At 46.2% G+C, this 23188-nt stretch overlaps 1 protein-coding gene across 1 annotated transcript in view; it reads right to left on the reverse strand.

Moving 5' to 3' along the window:
* TBX5 (T-box transcription factor 5) overlaps nucleotides 1–23188 on the reverse strand; it is a 49010-nt gene that overhangs the window by 13669 nt on the left and 12153 nt on the right. Inside the window, 1 exon segment of the mRNA XM_075568827.1 lies at nucleotides 6018–6170. Coding sequence (XP_075424942.1) covers nucleotides 6018–6170 — 153 coding nt within the window.

Here is a 23188-nt window from a genome sequence, read left to right on the forward strand (position 1 = left end):
AGTGTTATATACACAGAAACACAGAGCTGCTTATACTGCCAGTGTTATATACACAGAAACACAGCGCTGCTTATACTGCCAGTGTTATATACACAGAAACACAGCGCTGCTTATACTGCCAGTGTTATATACACAGAAACACAGCGCTGCTTATACTGCCAGTGTTATATACACAGAAACACAGCACTGCTTATACTGCCAGTGTTATATACACAGAAACACAGCACTGATTATACTGCCAGTGTTATATACACAGAAACACAGCACTGCCTATACTGCCAGTGTTATATACACAGAAACACAGCGCTGCTTATACTGCCAGTGTTATATACACAGAAACAAAGCACTGCTTATACTGCCAGTGTTATATACACAGAAAAACAGCACTGCTTATACTGCCAGTGTTATATACACAGAAACACAGCGCTGCTTATACTGCCAGTGTTAAATACACAGAAACACAGCACTGCTTATACTGCCAGTGTTATATACACAGAAACACAGCACTGCTTATACTGCCAGTGTTATATACACAGAAACACAGCACTGCTTATACTGCCAGTGTTATATACACAGAAACACAGCACTGCTTATACTGCCAGTGTTATATACACAGAAACACAGCACTGCTTATACTGCCAGTGTTATATACACAGAAACACAGCACTGCTTATACTGCCAGTGTTAAATACACAGAAACACAGCACTGCTTATACTGCCAGTGTTATATACACAGAAACACAGCACTGCTTATACTGCCAGTGTTATATACACAGAAACACAGCACTGCCTATACTGCCAGTGTTATATACACAGAAACACAGCGCTGCTTATACTGCCAGTGTTATATACACAGAAACACAGCACTGCTTATACTGCTGGTGATACTGTATACACACAGAAACACAGCACTGCTTATACTGCTGGTGATACTGTATACACACATAAACACAGCACTGCTTATACTGCTGGTGATACTGTATACACAGAGAAACACAGCACTGCTTATACTGCCAGTGTTATATACACAGAAACACAGCACTGGTTATTCTGCCAGTGTTATATACACAGAAACACAGCACTGCTTATACTGCCAGTATTATATACACAGAAACACAGCACTGCTTATACTGCCAGTGTTATATACACAGAAACACAGCACTGCCTATACTGCCAGTGTTATATACACAGAAACACAGCGCTGCTTATACTGCCAGTGTTATATACACAGAAACACAGCGCTGCTTATACTGCCAGTGTTAAATACACAGAAACACAGCACTGCTTTTACTGCCAGTGTTATATACACAGAAACACAGCGCTGCTTATACTGCCAGTGTTATATATACACAAACACAGCACTGCTTATACTGCTGGTGATACTGTATACACAGAAACACAGCACTGCTTATACTGCTGGTGATACTGTATACACAGAAACACAGCACTGCTTATACTGCTGGTGATACTGTATACACACAGATACACAGCACTGCTATATATGCTGTTAAATACACATCATTACAACATTGTGCAAGATTCTAAACACACGATAGTGAGAATTTTTCATCCCTTCACCTAGAGATCACATCAGGGAACCGTGTTTGGGAGACCAACTTGCACCTCAGGGGTTAAACGATTTGATAACAGGCCCAGACTGTTACTGCGGATAAATCACCGACCCCTCCCGTATTTCAGTAAAAAGCCTGGGACGCGAAGGTTTTGATTTCCGATGCATTCTTTCCGGCATCTGGGTTTTTTTTACGCAAAAACTTATTTTTTTTTTTATTCCCCACATGGGCGAAGATTTAAATTTTTTCAATATACAGATGTTAAAAAAAAAGATTTGCTGGGCCGCTCATTTCCAGAACCCATAAAAACGCGCGTTGGAACCGCGAAATGGCAGAGGCGGGGGGTCTTTTTTTAACCCCTTTGCTTCCAAAGGCGCCTGCCACGCATGGCAGGTCTCTCTGGCAGCGACGGGGTTAACTGCCTCTGCTCCGTGCTTTATGTATTTATACTTTTCCAATCAATTCCATATTCTTTAAAAAAATAAATGTGCAAGTATAAATATATTTATATATAACAAATAAAAATAGTCGGCACTGGGGCCGTAGCCTTAGACAGGTCTGCAACCCTGCTTTTCGCGATTATCACCTAGCATACAGTGGTTCCTCTGCAGCAAGGGATTCTGGGAAATCGCATGCAAATGAGCACACAGTGTCACCTTTTGCTTCAAATCCATTTTTTACATGGAACCCTTTTACGCTTATACTCACTGCATTACACAGCTGTCAGCACAGCCTGCGTTTTGATGCCAAGCTAGTAAACCTACTCACAGACAGCTGTTTTGACCTTTTGGGTCTCATCGGTGTGAGTGAGGCTGGTTGTACTGGCTTTGCTATTTTAAGGCTGGGTGGGTTTCACCACGTTTAGATGGGTGAAAAAGGTGACGAAAAAAAACTCCACCATAAAGCATATCGCAAATAAATCAGAAGTGTACCTGTAAAACCTGTGAGTAGATGAAAGGCAGGGTTGCAGACCTGTCTAAGGCCTCGGCCATGTTAGTTGCTTGCTGGCGGAAGCGCGCTAATGCGCGCTCCCGCTCAGCACTGAGCCCCTACAGCCGCAATTAGAGCGGCTTTAGTAGGGGCTCGCCTACGCTTCCGCGCGCTTGCGGAAGCGCAGGTCTTAGGGGAATTTAAAATTCCCCCGCTTGCCGGCGAAACAGGCCGGTCACGTGAGCGGTTCGTCCAATGAGGGCGAACCAGCTCCGTGACATTACTGGCCCGCCCCCGGCCAGTGACGCGCCCGCCCCCGGCCCGCCCCCTGCAGGCCCGCTGACGGCGCTTGCGGTAAGCAACCGCAAGGCCAGGGAAAGCACCCGCTTTCCCTGAGCCTCAGCGCGCCTCAGCACGCCAGCAGGAAGCATGGCCGAGGCCTTAGTCACGTGAATGTGCTCACAAGTACTATTTTTATTTGCTATATGCTTTACGGTGGAGGTTTTTTCGTCACCCACCATAACGTATCTAAATGTATATATATATATATATATATATTGAACACACAAAAGACTTAGACAATCCCCGAAAGCAGCACTCTAAATATACCACAAAATAACTGATAACATAATACCAAAAGACCAGGAAACTAAAGTCAGAATAGAAAATGAATAGATTTTAATAAAGAGCAAAAAGAACACTAACATTTAAAAACATATACACACTAAGGGCAGCAAAAAAATACAAAAAGACTGTGACTGACTAAAATTTACAAAAATCAATAATGCTGAAAAATAAATCAAAAGCAAAAAATGTGTCTGCACAATGAGCCTGATAACTATATAAAGCGACACAAAGAAAGCTGAATATTTAAAAAAAAAAAAACCTGGTAAAGACCTAAGCTAAAAAGGTAGATAACTAAGCTAAGGGCATAAAGAAAGGTATGGCATAAATAAACCTATATACAAAAATGATGTACATAAGAAAAATAATAACTTAAACCAAGGGGGAGGCACAGGGGAGACAAAATGAAACAAAGACTCAAACCCTGAACAGCAATACAAAATATCAAAATCAAAAAAAGATGCATACAATGCCTGTGGTGGCTGCACAAAAGCAAGTAAGACACGTGGCTGTAGAATCACAAAAAGCCAGTGCTGTTTGCACATATGAAACAACCTAGAGTAAGGGTTCCATAGGAGATAATGACTCCAAATAGCAGAGAAAATGATACTCAGTTGCCATATAGTGATGATGGAGTCAGTCCCACGGAGTTAAACTCCAGGATGTGTGGAAATAAGTCATACAGTCCACAGGATAAGCACCAAGAGTCACGCCAACAAAATAATGAATAGCTGCCTAGAGTGGACACTCAACGCGTTTCAGCCAAGGGGGCCTTCTTCCCGGAGTGATATATATTATAAAAAAATGTGTGACCCTTTAAAAAAAAAGAAGTAATGTCACTGTGCAGATGCTGCAAAAAGCCCGCTGCACCCGGTAACCCCCACGGGGCGATGGTCTCTAGACGGATTAATGATCATATTTGTGCAGCAAAAGTAAATTCATTTTAAAAGGAGCTGGGAGCAGTGAGTTTGCGGATAAGAGCAGCAGTGCCCCAGAGAAGGTGGAAATAAAAACAATGTGTGGTACTTCGTAGCCCATAGTATTATCATTAATAATTTCTCACAGCCACTCACTGGTTAACCATAAGGTGTCATTATTGGATAGAGCAGTGTTTTTTTTTAACCTTTTTATGGATAAGGAACCTTATAATTATATTGTCAAACCCTCTCTAATAGCGCCTCTGAGATCAGATGCATTGTAAGGAGCCCCAACCCTCTCTAATAGCGCGTCTGGGATCCGATGCATTGTGAGGAACCCCAACCCTCTCTAATAGCGCGTCTGAGATCAGATGTATTGTAAGGAGCCCAAACCCTCTCTACTAGCGCGTCTGAGATCAGATGCATTGTAAGGAACCCCAACCCTCTCTAATAGCGCGTCTGAGATCAGATGCATTGTAAGGAACCCCAACCATCTCTAATAGCGTGTCTGAGATCAGATGCATTGTAAGGAACCGCAACCCTCTCTAATAGCGTGTCTGAGATCAGATGCATTGTAAGGAACCCCAACCCTCTCTAATAGCGTGTCTGAGATCAGATGCATTATAAGGAACCCCAACACTAGCGTGACCATATTCTTCCTTGGAAAAACCAGGACACATGTTGCACATGCGCAAAAGGCAAGCGCCGACCATGCATGCGCGAAAGGCGAGCACTGACCGCGCATGCACGACAGGTGAGCACTGGTAGTGCATGCTCCATTGAAGCTTGCTGGCTGCGCATGTGCAATCAGAGCTTGCCGGTCAGGGAACGCAGACCACGCATGCGCATCAGGCACTTGCTGGCAATCGCCGCTTGCCAGCCACCCATTGCCCTATCGATCGCCAGCAAGTTCCGATCATGCATGCGCGGCTCGCAACCTCCAATCGCGCGTGCACTGCCACCAAGCTCTGATCGCGCATACACAGTCGGCAAGCTCAAAGAAAACTGGGACATTAACGGACATTTCAGAATACCAGGACAGGAGATGAAAACCGGGACGTCTGGTCACCCTACCCAACCCTCTCTAATAGTGCGTCTGAGATCAGATGCATTGTAAGGAACCCCAACCCTCTCTAATAGCGCGTCTGAGATCAGATGCATTGTAAGGAACCCCAACCCTCTCTAGTAGCGCGTCTGAGATCAGATGCATTGTATGGAACCCCAACCCTCTCTAATAGCGCGTCTGAGATCAGATGCATTGTAAGGAATCCCAACCCTCTCTAGTAGCGCATCTGAGATCAGATGCATTGTAAGGAACCCCAACCCTCTCTAATAGCGAGTCTGAGATCAGATGTATAGTAAGCAACCCCAACCATCTCTAGTAGCGCGTCTGAGATATGATGCACTGTAAGGAACCCCAACCCTCTCTAATAGCACGTCTTAGATCAGATGCATTGTAAGGAACCCCAACCTTCTCTAATAGCGCGTCTTAGATCAGATGTATAGTAAGGAACCCCAACCCTCTCTAAAAGCGCATCTGGGATCAGATGCATTGTAAGGAACCCCAACCCTCTCTAATAGCGCGTCGGAGATCAGATGCATTGATAGGAACCCCAACCCTCTCTACTAGCGCGTCTTAGATCAGATGCATTGTATGGAACCCCAACCCTCTCAAACAGCGCGTGTGAGATCAGATGCATTGTAAGGAACCCCAACCCTCTCTAACAGCGCGTGTGAGATCAGATGCATTATAAGGAACCCCAACCCTCTCTAACAGCACCTCTGAGATCAGATGCATTGTAAGGAACCCCAACCCTCTCTAACAGCGCGTGTGAGATCAGATGCATTGTAAATTCTTCTGTACAGGTGGTCCTCACTATCCGACGATCCGTTATCCGTCAAACGGATTCTCAGATGAGCAGAGAAGCTCGGAGAAGAATACAGGTCATGGCTCCTGCAAGCACCAGAGTTTTACCTTGTGGTTTTGGTACGATGTGACAGCTATAAACGCAGTCTCGGGGAACACGTGGGTGCAGAAAGCCGTGTTCTTGGAGCCAAAGCCGTTGTTCTCATCCGCCTTGACAATGTGAAGTCGCGGCTGGTACTTGTGCATGGAGTTCAGGATGATCTGCAGCGAGACAGAGTGGACAGATTCACGGGGTGCGATAAACACAAGTTATTAGGCTGGTTCTATAGTGCGGGCGCGCGCTACGCGGCAGTTTTAGTTGGCTGAGGATCGCCAGACATTCTATAATAGGACCGCGCGCGCACGGCAGGGAGCTTGGCGCGGACCAACGAGGGAGAAGATGAGGAAATTAATGATTTTGCGCCGCTACCGGCGCTGTAATGTATGTGTGTGTGTGTGTGTGTGTGTGTGTGTATATGTGTGTGTGTATGTGTGTGTGTGTGTGTGTGTGTGTGTGTGTGTGTGTCAAAGTTAAATAAATTTAAATAAAATTATTACAACATTTTTTTTATTTAAAAAATATTATTTAATACATAACTCACAATCTCTATACACACATACACACACTCAGTACCTTCACTCACAGCACACACACGAGAAGCCTGCGGCACATGCACGCACGCGCACACGGCCGCACACGGTATAGAACGGCCCTTAGGGATCCGTGTTCTAAGACTTTATTTAACTTTCTTAAATGTGCACATCAAATTTTCAGTGCTAAAAAGTAGTTGAAACCTTCATAAAATGTGCGTCGTACGCATGCAGGCGGTTACGCGACTGACACACGATGCATCATTCGTTGTGTGAAATGGATTTTGGCGCACTGTGTCATGTTGAATTAGGTGTCATTTGTTTTTATTTATAACAAGTATCACTATATCAATTATTAGTGTAATATTATGTATAATAGCCATACTGCTAAAATGATCCACTTTGGTAACCTATGTACTGAAACATTCGCCCAGTGTCAAATAAAAAACGTTGGTTTATACAAAGCAACCTCATTTCGCGCTAACGCTCATTTCGCACTAACGCTATCAACATACTCTTTAGGGTTTAACTTGGCGGACGATTTTGGCGATTTTATTTTGGGCGCACAGAAACAATCTTTCTTAGCACATGCCATTAACATCTATGCGGCAAAGTAAAATATCATTTTTGACGCTGATGGCGCAGATTGAGGAGATTTCAGCGTCGCACACACACCGATTTTGCACCAAATAGACGTTTGCTTAGTAAAGGTCATTACCAGCCACCCTTCAACATCATGAAGCCGTCAGCACAGGGAGCACATCAGTGTAATAAACCCGCAAAGAGCGTCTGCAGACCACATACCTGGGACCAAACTACAGCAAGAACAGGGGGTCTCGAAAAAGGTCCCATTGGAAAGGGATTTTGGGCTTTGATAAATACGGTGCCATATATATATATATATATATATATATATATATACATAGTGTTCGACAAACCTATACATTTGCACGCCCCGGGCGAGTGAATTTAACATCGTGGCGAGCTCCTATTGGCCCAAGCAGCACACGTGTGGTACTAGGTGGCGAGTAGATTTTTTTGTTCGGCGAGTAGATTTTTTTGGTGATTTGTCGACCACTGTGTGTATATATATATATATATGTATATTTTTTTACATTTAAGATATACATATACACACACACACACACACACACACACAAATATATATATATATATATATATAGTGTTCGACAAACCTATTCATTTGCTCGCCCCGGGCAAGTGGATTTAACCCCCGGGCGAGTAAATATTGGCCCAAGCAGCACACGTTTGGTACTAGGTGGCGAGTAGATTTTTTTGTGTGGCGAGTAGATTTTTTGCTGATTTGTCAACCACTGTATATATATATATATATATATATATATATATATATATATATATATACACATATATATATATAATCAAAAAATGAATAGACGATACCGTTCTGTGGCTAACGAAATGCTTTCGAGATACACTGATCTCTTCTTCCGGCAGTGTTACAATGAATGAAGCAAGCAAAGGGTATACTTAAAAACAGTGTCTCTTGGAATGTTTTTAAGTATTCCCTTTGCTTGCTTTATTCATTGTAACATCGCCGGAAGAAGAGATCAGTGTATCTCGAAAGCTCGCACAAATAAAAGCATTTCATTAGCCACAGAACGGTATCGTCTATTCATTTTTTGATTATTCAGGCTCGGCTAACACTGTACTGATACCTCTACACATATATATATATATATATATATATATATATATATATATATATATACATATACATATACATATATATATACACTGTATATGTATTTCTTAAAAACAAAAATTATATATGTATATACACACACACACACACACACATCCAGCACTGAAGGGGTTAAGTGCCGCCGCCGCACACCCTCTGGATTTAGACCGGCAAAGATTTCCATTTCTGAATAGGAAAATCCATAAAGTTTACAGAACCTGGAAGAATAACAGAGTTTTAAGGGGCAGCGAGCCAGGCTCCTAAGACAGGCCCATAGACCAGGCCTCACGCCTTCTGATCCAGGCAGTTATGTGGAAAACCACATAAAACAGGGATTTCAAAGGCTTTAAAAATCATACAAATGCGCACCCTTTAACTCCTCCCGTGCTGGAGGCTGCTCGGTCTTGAAAATGTTTGGGGGCGTTAGTAAGAAGATCTGTGTCAGGACGTCTTGGTTTATCCAAGTAAAATTACATACAGTATGGATAGGGTCGCCAGGTGTCCGGTATTGAACTGGACTGTCCTGTATTTTGACACTCTGTCCAGTAAAAAAATTGAGGTAATACTGGACATGTATGTGTCAGGTATTACCTCTCTGGACAAAGTAACTTGACCGGCTGGGGGCCGGGGGGGGGGGGGGGGGTTCAGGATCTCCCTGAGCAGGGCTGTTGCCTGGGGGGGCTAGGCAGCTTCCTCCATCCTGATTGGCTACTGCTGGGTAAAGCAGTCAATCAGGAGGAGGTGTCAGGAGCCCTGGGGGTGGGGCAAATGAGAGGAGGAAACAGCATGGAGCAGAGAGAGGTGTGTGTGTCTCAAGCATGTCGCACATTTCACCATTGTGTCCAGTATTTTTGGAGAAGCAGTCTGGCAACCCTACGTATGGACTTTATTAAATATTAATGAAATATGACGTTGTGGTAGTTAAAATTGGGGATGTCTGTGTATTAGGAGGTTGGAGAGGTATGTGTGCCTGATGTCTGTGTATTAGGAGGTTGGAGAGGTATGTGTGCCTGATGTCGGTGTATTAGGAGGGGGTGAGAGATACGGGTCCCTGGTTTCTGTGTATTAGGAGAGGGTGAGAGGTATGTGTCCGTGATATCTGTGTTAGGAGGGGGGTAAGAGGTATGTGTCCCAGATGCCTGTTTATTAGGGGGGTGAGAGGTATGTGTCCCTGATATATGTGTATTAGGAGGGGATGAACGGTATGCGTCACCGATGTCGGAGTATTAGGAAGGGGGGGGGAGAGGTATGTGTCCCTGATGACGGTGTATTAGGAGGGTGTGAGAGGTACGGGTCCCTGATTTTTGTATATTAGGAGGGGGTGAGAGGTATATGTCCCTGATTTCTGTGTTTTAGGAGTGGGTAAGAGGTATGTGTCCCTGATGTCTGTATATTAGGGGGTGGTGGGGAGGCATGTGTCCCTGATATGTGTATTAGGACGGGATGAGAGGTATATGTTCCTGATGTCCGTGTATTAGGGGGGGGAGAGGTATGTGTCCCTGATATGTGTATTGGAAGTTAGTGACAGGTATTTGTCCCTCATATATGTGTATTAGGAGCAAGTGAGAGGTATGTGTCCCTGATGTCTGTGTATTAGGAGGAGGTGAGAGGTATGTGTCCCTGATGTCTGTGTATTAGGAGGAGGTGAGAGGTATGTGTCCCTGATGTTGGTGTGTTAGGACGGTGATTCGAGAGGTATGTGTTCCCGATGTCTGCATGTTAGGAGGGGTAAGAGGTATATGTCCCGCTGATATCTGCATTAGGAGATAGTCAAAGTTATGAGTACCTAATAACTGTGTGTGTGCGTATGTATATGTATACAGGCATACCCGGCATTAACATACGCAATGGGACCAGAGCATGTATGTAAAGCGAAAATGTACTTAAAGTGAAGCACTACCTTTTTCCCCTTATCGATGCATGTTCTGTACTGCAGTCGTCATACACGTGCATAACCAGGGTTGCCACCTTCGACTGACGGTCAACCCGGAGATTTTTTTTTTTTAAATGACACTGTGTTGCCATGACAACGGATGCTATGTAACGTCACGCGGCGTCAAGTCGCCATGACAACGTGGCACCGCATGGACGTCGTGACATCATGTGGTGTCTCATTGTCATGGCAACGAGCATCACGTGATGCTGTTACGTCACGTGACGTTCCCGTTGGCATGGCAACGCAGCGCCATTTGACGCCGCGCAGCCATATTGAGAGTAGTTTGCAGGGAAGATGGAGGGAAAATGCTATTGCTGGCACTATTGCTGCGTTAATGGTATATGGAATTATACCTTACGTCATTTCTATTATTTATAACTAACGCTGATGACAATTGTTGCAAACAGAGTCGTCACTGATCAATATTAATTTATTACAATGTTTACCTCAGTTAACTTTACTTGAGTTAATTTAACAAAGACAGGTTACCTCATTGCTATCAAAAGGGAGGAACTGAAGCAGCTTTACTGTAAAGAGAGAGGGGGAGAAGAGAGAGGGGGGGAGGAGAAGAGAGAGAGAGAGGGGGGAGGAGAAGAGAGAGAGAGAGGGGGGGAGGAGAAGAGAGAGAGTGAGAGGGGGAGAGAGAAGAGAGAGAGAGGGAAGGAGAAGAGAGAGAGAGAGGGAGGAGAAGAGAGAGAGAGGGAGGAGAAGAGAGAGAGAGAGAGGGAGGAGAAGAGAGGAGAGAGAGAGGAGAAGAGAGAGAGAGGAGGGAAGAGAGAGAGAGAGAGAGAGAGAGAGAGAGGGGGGGGAGAAGAGAGAGAGGGGGAGAAGAGAGAGAGGGGGAGATGAAGAGAGAGAGAGAGGGGGAGGATGAGAGGAGAGGGGGAGGAGAAGAGAGAGGGGAGAAGAGAGAGAGAGGCGGGAGGAGAAGACAGAGAGGGGGGAGGAGAAGAGAGAGAGAGGGGGGAGAGAAGAGAGAGGGGGAGGAGAAGAGAGAGAGAGGGGGGGGAGAGAGAGAGAGGGGGAGGAGAAGAGAGAGAGAGGGGGGGAGAAGAGAGAGAGAGGGAGAAGAGAGAGAGGGGGAGGAGGAGAGAGAGGGGGAGGAGAAGAGAGAGGGGAGAAGGGAGAGAGAGGGGAGAAGGGAGAGGGAGGGGAGAAGGGAGAGGGGGGGGAGAAGGGAGAGGGGGGGGGAGAAGGGAGAGGGGGGGGGAGAAGGGAGAGGGGGGGGGGAGAAGGGGAGAGGGGGGGGGGAGAAGGGAGAGGGGGGGGGGAGAAGGAGAGGGGGGGGGAGAAGGGAGAGGGGGGGGGGAGAAGGGAGAGGGGGGGGGGGAGAGAAGGGAGAGGGGGGGGGGAGAAGGGAGAGGGGGGGGGGAGAAGGGAGAGGGGGGGGGAGAAGGGAGAGGGGGGGGAGAAGGGAGAGGGGGGGGGAGAGGGAGAGGGGGGAGGGAGAAGGGAGGGGGGGGGGAGAAGGGAGAGGGGGGGGGAGAAGGGAGAGGGGGGGGAGGAGAAGGGAGAGTGGGGGGGGAGAAGGGAGAGGGGGGGGAGAAGGGAGAGGGGGGGGGAGAAGGGAAGGGGGGGGGGGAGAAGGGAGAGGGGGGGGGAGAAGGGGAGAGGGGGGGGGGGAGAAGGGAGAGGGGGGGGGAAGGAGAGGGGGGGGGGAGAAGGGATGGGGGGGGGTGAAGGGAGAGGGGGGGGAGAAGGGAGAGGGGGGGGGAGAAGGGAAGGGGGGGGGGAGAAGGGAGAGGGGGGGGGGGAGAAAGGAGAGGGGGGGGGAGAGAGGGAGAGGGGGGGGGGAGAAGGGAGAGGGGGGGGGGAGAAGGGAGAGGGGGGGGGAGAAGGGAGAGGGGGGGGGAGAAGGGAGAGGGGGGGGGGAGAAGGGAGAGGGGGGGGGGAGAGAAGGGAGAGGGGAGGGGGGAGAAGGGAGAGGGGGGGGGGAGAAGGGAGAGGGGGGGGGGAGAAGGGAGAGGGGGGGGGGGAGAAGGGAGAGGGGGGGGGAGACAGGGAGAGGGGGGGGAGAAGGGAGAGGGGGGGGAGAAAGGGAGAGGGGGGGGGAAAGGGAGAGGGGGGGGGAAAAGGGAGAGGGGGGGGAAGAAGGAGAGGGGGGGAGAAGGGGAGAGGGGGGGGAGAAGGGAGAGAGGGGGGGAGAAGGGAGAGGGGGGGAGAAGGGAGCGAGGGGGGGGGAGAAGGGAGAGGGGGGGGGAGAAGGGAGAGGGGGGGGAGAAGGGAGAGGGGGGGAGAAGGGAGAGGGGGGGGGAGAGGGAGAGGGTGAGGGGGGAGAAGGGAGAGGGGGGGGAGAAGGCGAGAGGGGGGGGAGAAGGAGAGGGGGGGGGGAGAAGGGAGAGGGGGAGGGGAGAAGGGAGAGGGGGGGGAGAGGAGAGGGGGGGAGAAGGGGAGGGGGGGGAGAAGGGAGAGGGGGGGAGAAGGAGGGGGGGGGAGAAGGAAGGGGAGGAGAAGGGAGGGAGAGGGGGGAGAGGAGATAAGATACATGGGGGTGGTGTGTGTTCTCTAGCAGGGTTTTCTAGGAATGTTACTGTGTTTGCTTATGTGCCAATCGAGCTTGTCTAATAAAAACTACAACTCCCATGATCCCCTACCTGTGAGCATGTTGCAGTAGAGCATAGGGCTGTGACCCGGAATGTAGTAGGCTGTGAAGTGCACACAGATAGTCCCGTGAGAAATGCAGAGGATCTGTGAGTGCTGCAAGCAATGCGAACTTCACTTACTGTGCTGCCCTGTCTGCAACAACCCGCCCACCCGGAGATTTCAGGGACAAACCCGGAGCCCGGAGAAGGGGGATGCCAAACCCGGAGTCTCCGGGTGAAACCCGGAGAGGTGGCAACCCCGTGCATAACTGATGTAAATAACGCATTTGTAACAGGCTCTATAGTCTCCCCGCTTGCGCACAGCTTCGGTACAGGTAGGGAGCCAATATTGCTGTTCAGGACGTGCTCATAGGCGCATGCGCGAGCTGCCGTTTGCCTATTGGGCGATATGTCCTTACTCGCGAGTGTACTTAAAGTGAGTGTACTTAAACCGGGGCATGCCTGTGTGTGTTGTGTGTGTGTGTGTATAAAAATATTACTTGTGAGTACATTCACATGTGTTAATATGCTATATGGTGGAGGGACCTTTTCACCCACCATAACCTAAATAATGTGTGTGTATATATATATTGAAGAAAGAGGGCACGACGGGTCTTATTCAAAGAGATTGGTGGTTTATTTAAACAAATCCACATTTCAGTTGGTCTTGAGAGAGGTTCATCTCTACCTTCTTATTCTCTGCAAGAGCACCCGGCACTGTATGTATAAGACAGTGGAGTGCCGCTTCTCTCAGTTTCATAATATTATATATATATATATATATCTCACAAACCTGTCTAAGTCATGCAAATGAGCATACAGTAATATTTCCATACACACATATACAACTGAAAAAAGAAGGCTTTGGAAATATATATGTATACATAAAAATAATTATAATATAAAGTATATATTTATATATACATTATATTATAATTATTTTTATGTATACATATATATATATTTCTAAAGCCTCCTTTTTTCAGCTGTGTTGGGGGAGGGGGCTCTGTACCCCTCACCACCATAACCTTGGCGTCAGAGAGAGCCGAGTCCCGCCGGCCCTGTTCCACCCCTATAACAGGGGAGACATCCTTGCTCACGAGGTCCTCTCATCCCCGTGGCTTAGCCAAATTCCTTTGACATGTGGGTAACTTGCAGGCTTCAGCGGTGAATGATCTAATGGCTTTTAATTTCATTACAGTTACTCTAATTGAGGCTACCGCCGCACTTTTGCTCTCGGGGGTCCTTCAGCCCTATTCCCTAAGTCTCCTCACAGTAGGGGCACGGCTGTTGCCCCTTCTCTCCACCCCACCCCCAATCCCCATCTCTTTCCAAGTCTCACACTATAGAGCAATAAGCTCACGCTACATCGGCTCTCTGCTTCATATAGTCTGCTGAAGACGCTGCCTTCCAACTGAGGCAGGTTTCGCACTGTACCTATTTAGCAGGTCCTGCGCCTATTTTTATTTTAATCCTCTACCTATTAAATACCAACTGTACCTACTGTACCAGTCTCCTACACTCATTGGTTGAACTCCAGAACCTTCAACTAATTAAATTAGCTTGCTGTATTGTAGAGTGGTGCTAAGTATCTTTGTACATGTCCCTCCTCTCAGTGCTCTTTCTTCTTAATGCAGCACTCCATGCTGCTTGTTTTTTGGGGGACGGGGTCTTGTTGCCTCTACCTTCACCCCCCTCCATCTCCTGGGGAGGACAATATGGCCGCCGGTTCAGCACTGGTATAAAAAACAACAACACACAAGGCGGCCATATTTGTCAGTTTTTGTTGTTGTTATTGTTGTTGTAAAAATGAACAAAAATGGTGTTAATTCATTTTACCGGCAACCAGGGGGTCCCTTGAAACAGAATCAGCATGGTGGAGCTCTCCCGGACCCCCTGGATCTTTAAAGATAAAAACAATATATATAATGTCAATTTGGGGGGAGGGGGGGTGACTGGATATCTGTGGAGTTTCGCCGTGTCTGAATTTCTGATCTGTACGTGACCTCTTTCCAATGTCCACAGGCAACCGTGTTATATGCACATGCGGCATAATTATGATCTAGTTAAAGGATCATTTACTAAGAATGCTACGGTGCTTCCACAGCTGCTGTCAATCTCAGCTCCGGGGGGGCCCCTGCTTCCCAAGATACTTGCCTGGTACTGTGCCCTCCATGGGGAAACAAAATGGAGGTTTTAAAGCCTCGCGCAGGCCAATCGGAAGCTGCAACGTCTTCCATCGCTGCTTCCTAATGGCTCGCATTAGCCAGGGGGATTTAAACCTGCATGAAGAATCGGGGGCACATTCGGAGGTGAGTATCTCTGGAAGCAGAGGGTCGGCGGTGCTGAAATTAACACGGTTCCGCTCCAAGGACCCCCCCCCCCCCACTTCCTACACAAAGGGGTCTTTTTCATTGGATAACATCAATATTTTCTCCGACATTTCAAACTACTACAGGATTGGACAGCACAGTATGAGATTAGGATGAAAAAGAAATAACCAAGGCATTTTTTTTTAAATGTCTGTGGAAAAATTCTTGTTGCCCCCCGTTTAAAGGGTCAGAGAAAATGCCTCTGTGGAGTGTAAGGGTTAAGGCAGGCGAGATATGGTGGAATGGAAATTCCAGCCTCGCTAACGGATGCTGATAGAATTTGCCCTGTTGTCTTATGATAAATATACAGGCTCAAAGCAGGACTTATCTGGAGAAGCCTTTGAAGACGGACTTAACCCCTGCGAAGGGGACAGAGGTTTCGGGAGAAGTTGCATGCACTTGCCCTCTGCTCTCTCATTCTGCTTAGATCTCTTTGTCTCTTATCCCGTATGTGAACCTGGGTTTCGTGACTCCTTTGTTTAATGCTGGCGTTCTCTCCCTTTGTTCCTATAAACACATCAGTTTAGCACGTGGGCCAAAAAATGCCGCAAGATAGGGGCCAACGACTCGCTGCTCCTCTGGCAGCAAAGGGGTTAAAGATCCAGTCCTGCTTACACAATTCAAAAAAGATGTTTTCAGTCTTATTTTCATTTGTTTTTTTATCCTAATCTCACATTTATCTATGAAAACCTTTCATAGCTGTCAATTTCTGAGAAATATGAATGTGAAACAATGTTTGCGGTGCCTCTTAAATATGGCCACCTTCTCCCCTAACTGCTCTTATGTCTGCTCCTTTAACTCCTCCTCCTAACTGCTCCCTTTAACTCCCCTTTAACTTTTTTAACCACTACTTATAACTTCTCCTATAACACCACCCTATAACTCCTCCCCTAACTGCTCCTATAACCGCTCCCTTTAACTCCTCCCCTAACTGCTCCTATTACCGCTCCCTATAACTCCCCTAACTTTTCCTATAACCTCTCCCTATAACTCCTCCCCTAACTTTTCCTATAACCACTCCCTATAATAGCTATCCTAACTCCTCCTATAACTGCTCCCTATAACACCTACCCTAACTGATCCTATAACCACTCCCCATAACTCCTCCCCTAACTGCTCCTATAACCGCTCCCTATAACTCCCCTAACTTTTCCTATAACCACTCCCTATAATAGCTACCCTAACTGCTCCTACAACCACTCCCTATAACAGCTATCCTAACTCCCCCTATAACTGCTCCCTATAACACCTCCCCTAACTGATCCTATAACCGCTCCCTATAACACCTCCCCTAACTGATCCTATAACCACTCCCCGTAACTCCTCCCCTAACTGTGCTCTTATAACCGCTCCTTATAACTCCTCCCCTAACTGCTCCTATAACCGCTCCCTTTAACTCCTCCCCTAACTGCTCCTATAACCGCTCCCTATAACTCCTCCCCTAACTGCTCCTATAACCACTCCCTATAACTCCCCTAACTTTTCCTATAACCGCTCCCTATAACTCCTCCCCTAACTTTTCCTATAACCACTCCCTATAATAGCTATCCTAACTCCTCCTATAACTGCTCCCTATAACACCTACCCTAACTGATCCTATAACCACTCCCCATAACTCCTCCCCTAACTGCTCCTAAAACCGCTCCCTATAACTCCCCTAACTTTTCCTATAACCACTCCCTATAATAGCTACCCTAACTGCTCCTACAACCACTCCCTATAACAGCTATCCTAACTCCCCCTATAACTGCTCCCTATAACACCTCCCCTAACTGATCCTATAACCGCTCCCTATAACACCTCCCCTAACTGATCCTATAACCACTCCCCGTAACTCCTCCCCTAACTGTGCTCTTATAACCGCTCCTTATAACTCCTCCCCTAACTGCTCCTATAACCGCTCCCTATAACAGCTACCCAAACTTCTCCTATAACTGCTCCCTATAACTCCTACCCTACCGGCTCCTATAACTGCTCCTTATAACTCATACTCTAATCGCTCCATACAACTCCTACCCTAACTGCTCCTTTAACTGTTCCCCTAACTGCTCCCCTAGCTGCTCCCTTGGCCGATGACAGGGGGGAGGGAGCCGGGCCCGGTGGCTACGGTGGCCTGGCTAGCCAGCGCTGCAAGACCTTTGGTTAGGCCCAGCTGCTGATCCTCTCACCGCTGCGCCCCGGATTTCCCCAGCTGCGGACCTCCCTCACTCTGTCCCACGCCAAGCTGCTGGCACGCCCCGGGCCTCTCTGTCGACGCGCGCCGTAAGTAAGCTGGGCTCAGCTTCTGCTGCGCACTTACATGATTGGAAGGCCTGGCGCTCGGCGTGGGACAGAGTGAGGGAGGCTCGAAGCTGGGGAGAGCCAGGGCCCCGCAGTGAGAGGACCAGCAGCTGGGCCCAGCCTGAGGTCGGGCCCAACTTCCCCCCCCCCCCTTTCCCCTTGCAGCCAACGGTACCGGCCTGACCATCCCCAAGGTAGATAAATGTATTTCGGCTGTTTTTTTATATATATATATATTTATTTGGGGGGTAAGGGGGGTTTCTATGTATTTGGAAGGTTTATATCTATTTGGAGGGTGAGGGGGGGTTATATATATTTGGGGGGTGAGGGAGGGTTATATATATTTGGGGGTGGGAGGGTTTATATGTATTTGGGGGGGTTATATGTATTTGGGGAGTGTTTTTTGCTATATATGTATATGGGGGGTGCAGGAGTTCTTTTATATCTATTTGTTGGGTGGGTTTTTTGGTATGTATTGTGGGGGGGATTATCGGGGAGGGGGGATTATTGGGGGAAGGGGGACGGAATGAGTGTGAGGAGGGGGGATTCAGTGAGAGTGGGGTAATTGATGGAGGGGGGAGAGAGTGAGAGGAGCGAGTGAGGAAAAGAGGGAGTACGAGTGAGGAGGGGAGATAAATACATGCGGGGGTGGGAAGGGATTGAGTGAGAGTGGGGTAATTGATGGAGGGGGGGAAAGTGAGAGGAGAGAGGAAAGAGGGGGTGATTGAGTATGAGAGTGAGGGGAGAGAAATACACGGGAAGAGGAGGGGGAAAAGAGGGGGCTCGTGAGGTGTAAAATGGGGGGGGGGGCTTGCAAGACCGCCGACATGGAGGGGGCCGGTCGTAACTCTAGTCCTGGGCCCCAGGAAATCTGTCTGTGGCCTTGACTGCTCCCTATAACTCCTCCCCTAACTGCTCTTATAACTGCTCCCTATAATACCTCCCCAAATTGCTCCTATAACCACTCCCTATAACCACTCCCCTAACTGATCCTATAACCTCTCCCTATAACTCCTCCCCTAACTGCTCCTATAACCACTCCCTATAACACCTCCCCTAACTGATCCTATAACGGTTTAATCACTCCCTATAACGCCGCCTCTCACTGCTCCTATAACTCCTCCCCTCCCCCCCACTGCTTTTATAACTGCTCATCATATTGTGAGGTTAGAGCAGCGATCACACCTACTCGTGTTACAGAATTTAAACTGGGGGACTTACAGTTTTAGTTGCCAAGGTTTTCCTCCCCCTTAGTGAAATCCAAACTTGTGGGCAGATAGGCCAATCGGAGGGGTGACTTTACTGCTTCCTATCTTATTGGACGGCCGTTTAAATATCCAGGAAGTAACGCCAGCAACTAAAACTGTAAGCATCTCAGAGCACCGTGGCGGCCACCGGAGCTACAGGTACCAAGGATCAACACCAGAGAAACTCTTCCCCCCCCCCCCGACCCCCGTTTGAATGATGTAAAACAAATCAATAATTAAAATTCTGTGGGATTGCAGCTGTAACATCTTAATACCTTAATACAACTTTGTTTGACCCATTAATAAAACTAAATTATGCCCTAAACTGAGAGGCATCAAACCATTTTGGCCCATATATATATATACAACAAAAAGCAGCAGCCAGCACTCCAAGCAACAAATGTAAAGTCAAGGTGCATGCTCCATAGAAATCAATATAGAAACCCTGTCTTCCCATAAGAGAAGGCACAAAAGCAGCAACACTCAGATAAAGCAAAAAGACATATATTAGCAGTGACAAAACAGCACACTATAAACCCATTTAAAGACCTGTTGCAGTCTGGGATTCTGGGAAATGACATGCAAATGAGCACACAGTGCCACTTTTTGCTTCAAAAACCATTTTTAACTCACCATAACTTAACTCAGTATGGTAAACCCCATCCTTTAGCTTCTTTGCATACCCAGCTAACCAACCCCACACTGATGAGACCCATTAAGGTCAAAACAGCTGTCTGTGGGTGGGTTTTCTGGGTATGCACCTTAACCCTGGCTGTGCTCAAAGCTGTGACCATGCAGCAAGCTTAAGCCTATAGGGAACCATGTTAAAAATGGTTTTTGAAGCAAAAAGTGGCACTGTGTGCTCATTTGCATGTCATTTCCCAGAATCCCTTGCTGCTGTGGAAGTGCTGTGTGCTGGGTGATAATGGGGAAAGGCGGGGTTGCAGACCTGTCTAAGACATGCAGATGAGCATACAGTTGTATTTACATTTATATATATATATATATATATATATATATATATATATATATATATATATATATATATATATTGCAAAGCAACAACTAGCACCCTGTAGTAATAAAAAAATCCAGATGCTAATCCCATAGGTAAGAATAATGGAGATATTACCAGATTGGAGACCAGCAATGAGGACACAGCACACCAGGAATGATATTCAAAATGATTCTGTAATGTAGAAAATACAGGCACCCCAGCCGAAACGTTTCGGTCTGTACAGCCCTGAGGAAGGTCGCTCTCTGCAGACCGAAACGTTGGCTGGGGTCAATTTTCATGAATATCATTCCTGGTGTGCTGTCTCCTCATTGCTGGACTCCAATCTGGTAATATCTCAATTTTATATATATATATATATATATATATATATATATATATATATATATATATATATATATATAATATAAAAGAGAAAAATCTCTTTGAGCTCAAACTACTGTGTCCGGTTACTTCACATGGTGGGAATAAATAACTTTTTTGACATCATCTTTTTGAGTGCTGCAGATTTTTCTCATATATATATATATATATATATATATATATATATATATATATATATATATTGTTTTGTGGATCTATTGAGTTGAGCTGTATCTTTGAATCTCTTTGATGGACCATCTGGATGCCTTTCTGGTTCTTCTGACTGGGAAGGGGTTAATGAGCGGCTGCAGAGAGATTGGGAGCAGCGCTGCTTTGTGACTCTCAGCATACTGTATGTGCTGCCTTTGGAATGATATCTCCATGTGAAAGCCCAGGACCTCCAAGGTTAAATCCAAAGTCACTGTCTCTTATCTGCGTGCTCACAACCAATATTCAACAGATAAGGCCAGAGCGCCACAAGCCGACGACGCCATTGCCCCTCTCTCCGCCAGAGGGAAAAAATAAACATCATTTTGGTGATTTAACCTTTTTCTGCTTTCTACTGCGATAACTACCTTCCTTTTATTTCTTCATGCGGCTGGCTGTCCGGAGCCATACATCATTTCCGAAACCTCCTGCAGATACCAGCTTCAGAGATAAATTGGTGTAAAATAATATGTGTGGTGTTTCTAAACTTGGTACTGATTGGTACAAAATGGCATTGTGCCATTAGGGAATGGATGCGCAACTCCAGTCCTCAAGCCCCCCAAACATTTTGTTTAATAAATATATAAATGTGTTGCAATTTAAATTCACTGAATAAAGGGAGAATTGGGAATGCCGTTTATGTAATTAAAACTTGAATACATCATCCTATGTGGATTTGACAAAATTCATTAAAGCAAAAGAAATTCTTCAATTTCAGATAGTGTGTGTATGTGTATGTATCTATCTACAGTATCTATCTATCTATCTATCTATCTATCTATCTATCTATCTATCTATCTATCTATCTATCTATCTATCTATCTATATATTATAAAAATAATTATAACAACAAAATGTATAGGGAAAAACAAAATGAAAGAAAAATCAAAACAGAAATATATATTATGTGTGTATGTGTGTGTATGTATGTGTATATGTGTATATGTGTATATATGTATATATGTGTATATATGTATATATATATATATATATATATATATATATATATATATATATATATATATATATATATATATATAATCAATCACTGGGGAGGACATCATCTAGCAGTGGATTGACAAGGGAGGAGGATCATATCGATACACACACACGCACACGGTTATATACTACGCATTACATAGATTCAACAAAAGACAGCGGAGCCCAATGCTACATCCAATTGATAAAACATATATGGTAATAAGTATAAAGTTAAATACTTCAATAATAATATTTTCTTGGTTATTTAGTTAAACCCTTTGGCCAAAGCGTCATAAGCCTGCATACCAACGTCAAGGTATAACCAAATTTGCAGGTCCTAACACTACACTGTGAACCTTTCCTTTTACCTCTGTATGAGGGGGAACAACCACAGTAGGTCCTGTCCATACAGCAAAATGAGAGAAACTCCCAAGTTAGAAAGGTGGGGAGAGGTGAGCTCTGGGAGGACGGGCCACCTACCTCCAAACAACTGTTGCCGGTTAGAAATTGAAACGTGCTGGGAAAGTGTGTGTTAGGCTGCGCTTATAGTGACGGCGACGTCAGGCTGTGCTCGCTGGAAAAAATCAAATTGAGATGACTTCCAGCGATCGCAACCAAGCCGTCGCTCCCTCGCGTCGCGCTTACTATAATCGCACACGACTGCGGCGATGCATTTGTTTTGACGCGACGTCGCTGTCGCCGGCACTATAAGCGCAGCCTTAATTACATAGATTCAGTAAGTAAGGTTTAATAGTATGTGTGAATATATATATGTATATACATACATACAACATACATACAGTCAGTTATACACACACACACGGTTAAATCCAAGAAACATTCCCCTTGGTTTGCATTCTTTCTCCCTGTAGGTTTCCCTCTGCCCGACAAGAAATACTTTATCCAAGACAACCATTCCATCAAGCCTGAGAAGCCGCAGAGCAGCACAACCCTGCCAAACAACAGCCTGTGTATAAGAGCCCTGTTCATTCATCCAGTGATGTATGGGGGAGATTTAATCTCTACCTCCACTGGCACCACCTGCGTTAACCGGGGGTCTGATCACGGATATTACCAGCTGCCTGTTGAAAGTTCCCTGCTTCTTAACATGGGAGTATACATTCAGCACACTGCTTGCAAGCCGAAGTAATGCCAATTAATCAGCATCCCCTCTCTCCGATTTAGCATATGTTTTATATACCCCCCTTCAATGCCCGCGAGTCCTGCAAGGCGAGCTCCACTTTCCTAGCACAATTAAGTCCTCACCTGAGGAGCTTACAATCTAATGTTTATTGACGCCTAGTAAACTCCACTCTGCGAGGAGTCAGAATACATTTGATACATTGACTAGGAGACATGTTCAAAAACTCTGTCAGCATCAATTTGCCAGCAACAATGGTATTATTATGATGATTATTTTTAGCATACATACATAGATCCACATCTGTGAGCATCTTTGCATCTCTATACTCATATGCACTAAACATCACTGTAGTATTGTCTGTCCTTATGATCTCCCCTAATCCCAAAGCAGCAGGGCTGGATGTTCTGCATTTTGGGATCACAGACAGTACTATCAAGGGAAGTGGGGGGTTGTCTTGAAGCACGGCTAAGGTTTCAGCGGCTGTCTCAGAACTGGCTCTCACATGGCATACCTGACAAACCTCATAATAATGTCCATTTACTATATAGCACTGTGTATGCAGCATTGGACATAGAATGTTTGCAGGCACAATATGCCCATGCCTCAAAGAGCTTCCCATTTTTGGTGCCTGAGGTACGGGGAGATAAAGTGGCTTGCCCAAGCTCACACGTAGAGCCGACACTAGGATGCAAACACCCACTTCAAAGACAGCATTCTTACCAATAAGCCTGTAATGGCAGTTATACAGCAGCCATGGAAAGCCATTGCATGTCAACTAACCGCAGATGGGAAAGCAGAG

This window comes from Ascaphus truei, chromosome 13 (assembly GCF_040206685.1).
Source record: "Ascaphus truei isolate aAscTru1 chromosome 13, aAscTru1.hap1, whole genome shotgun sequence".
Taxonomy (NCBI): Eukaryota; Metazoa; Chordata; class Amphibia; order Anura; family Ascaphidae; genus Ascaphus; species Ascaphus truei.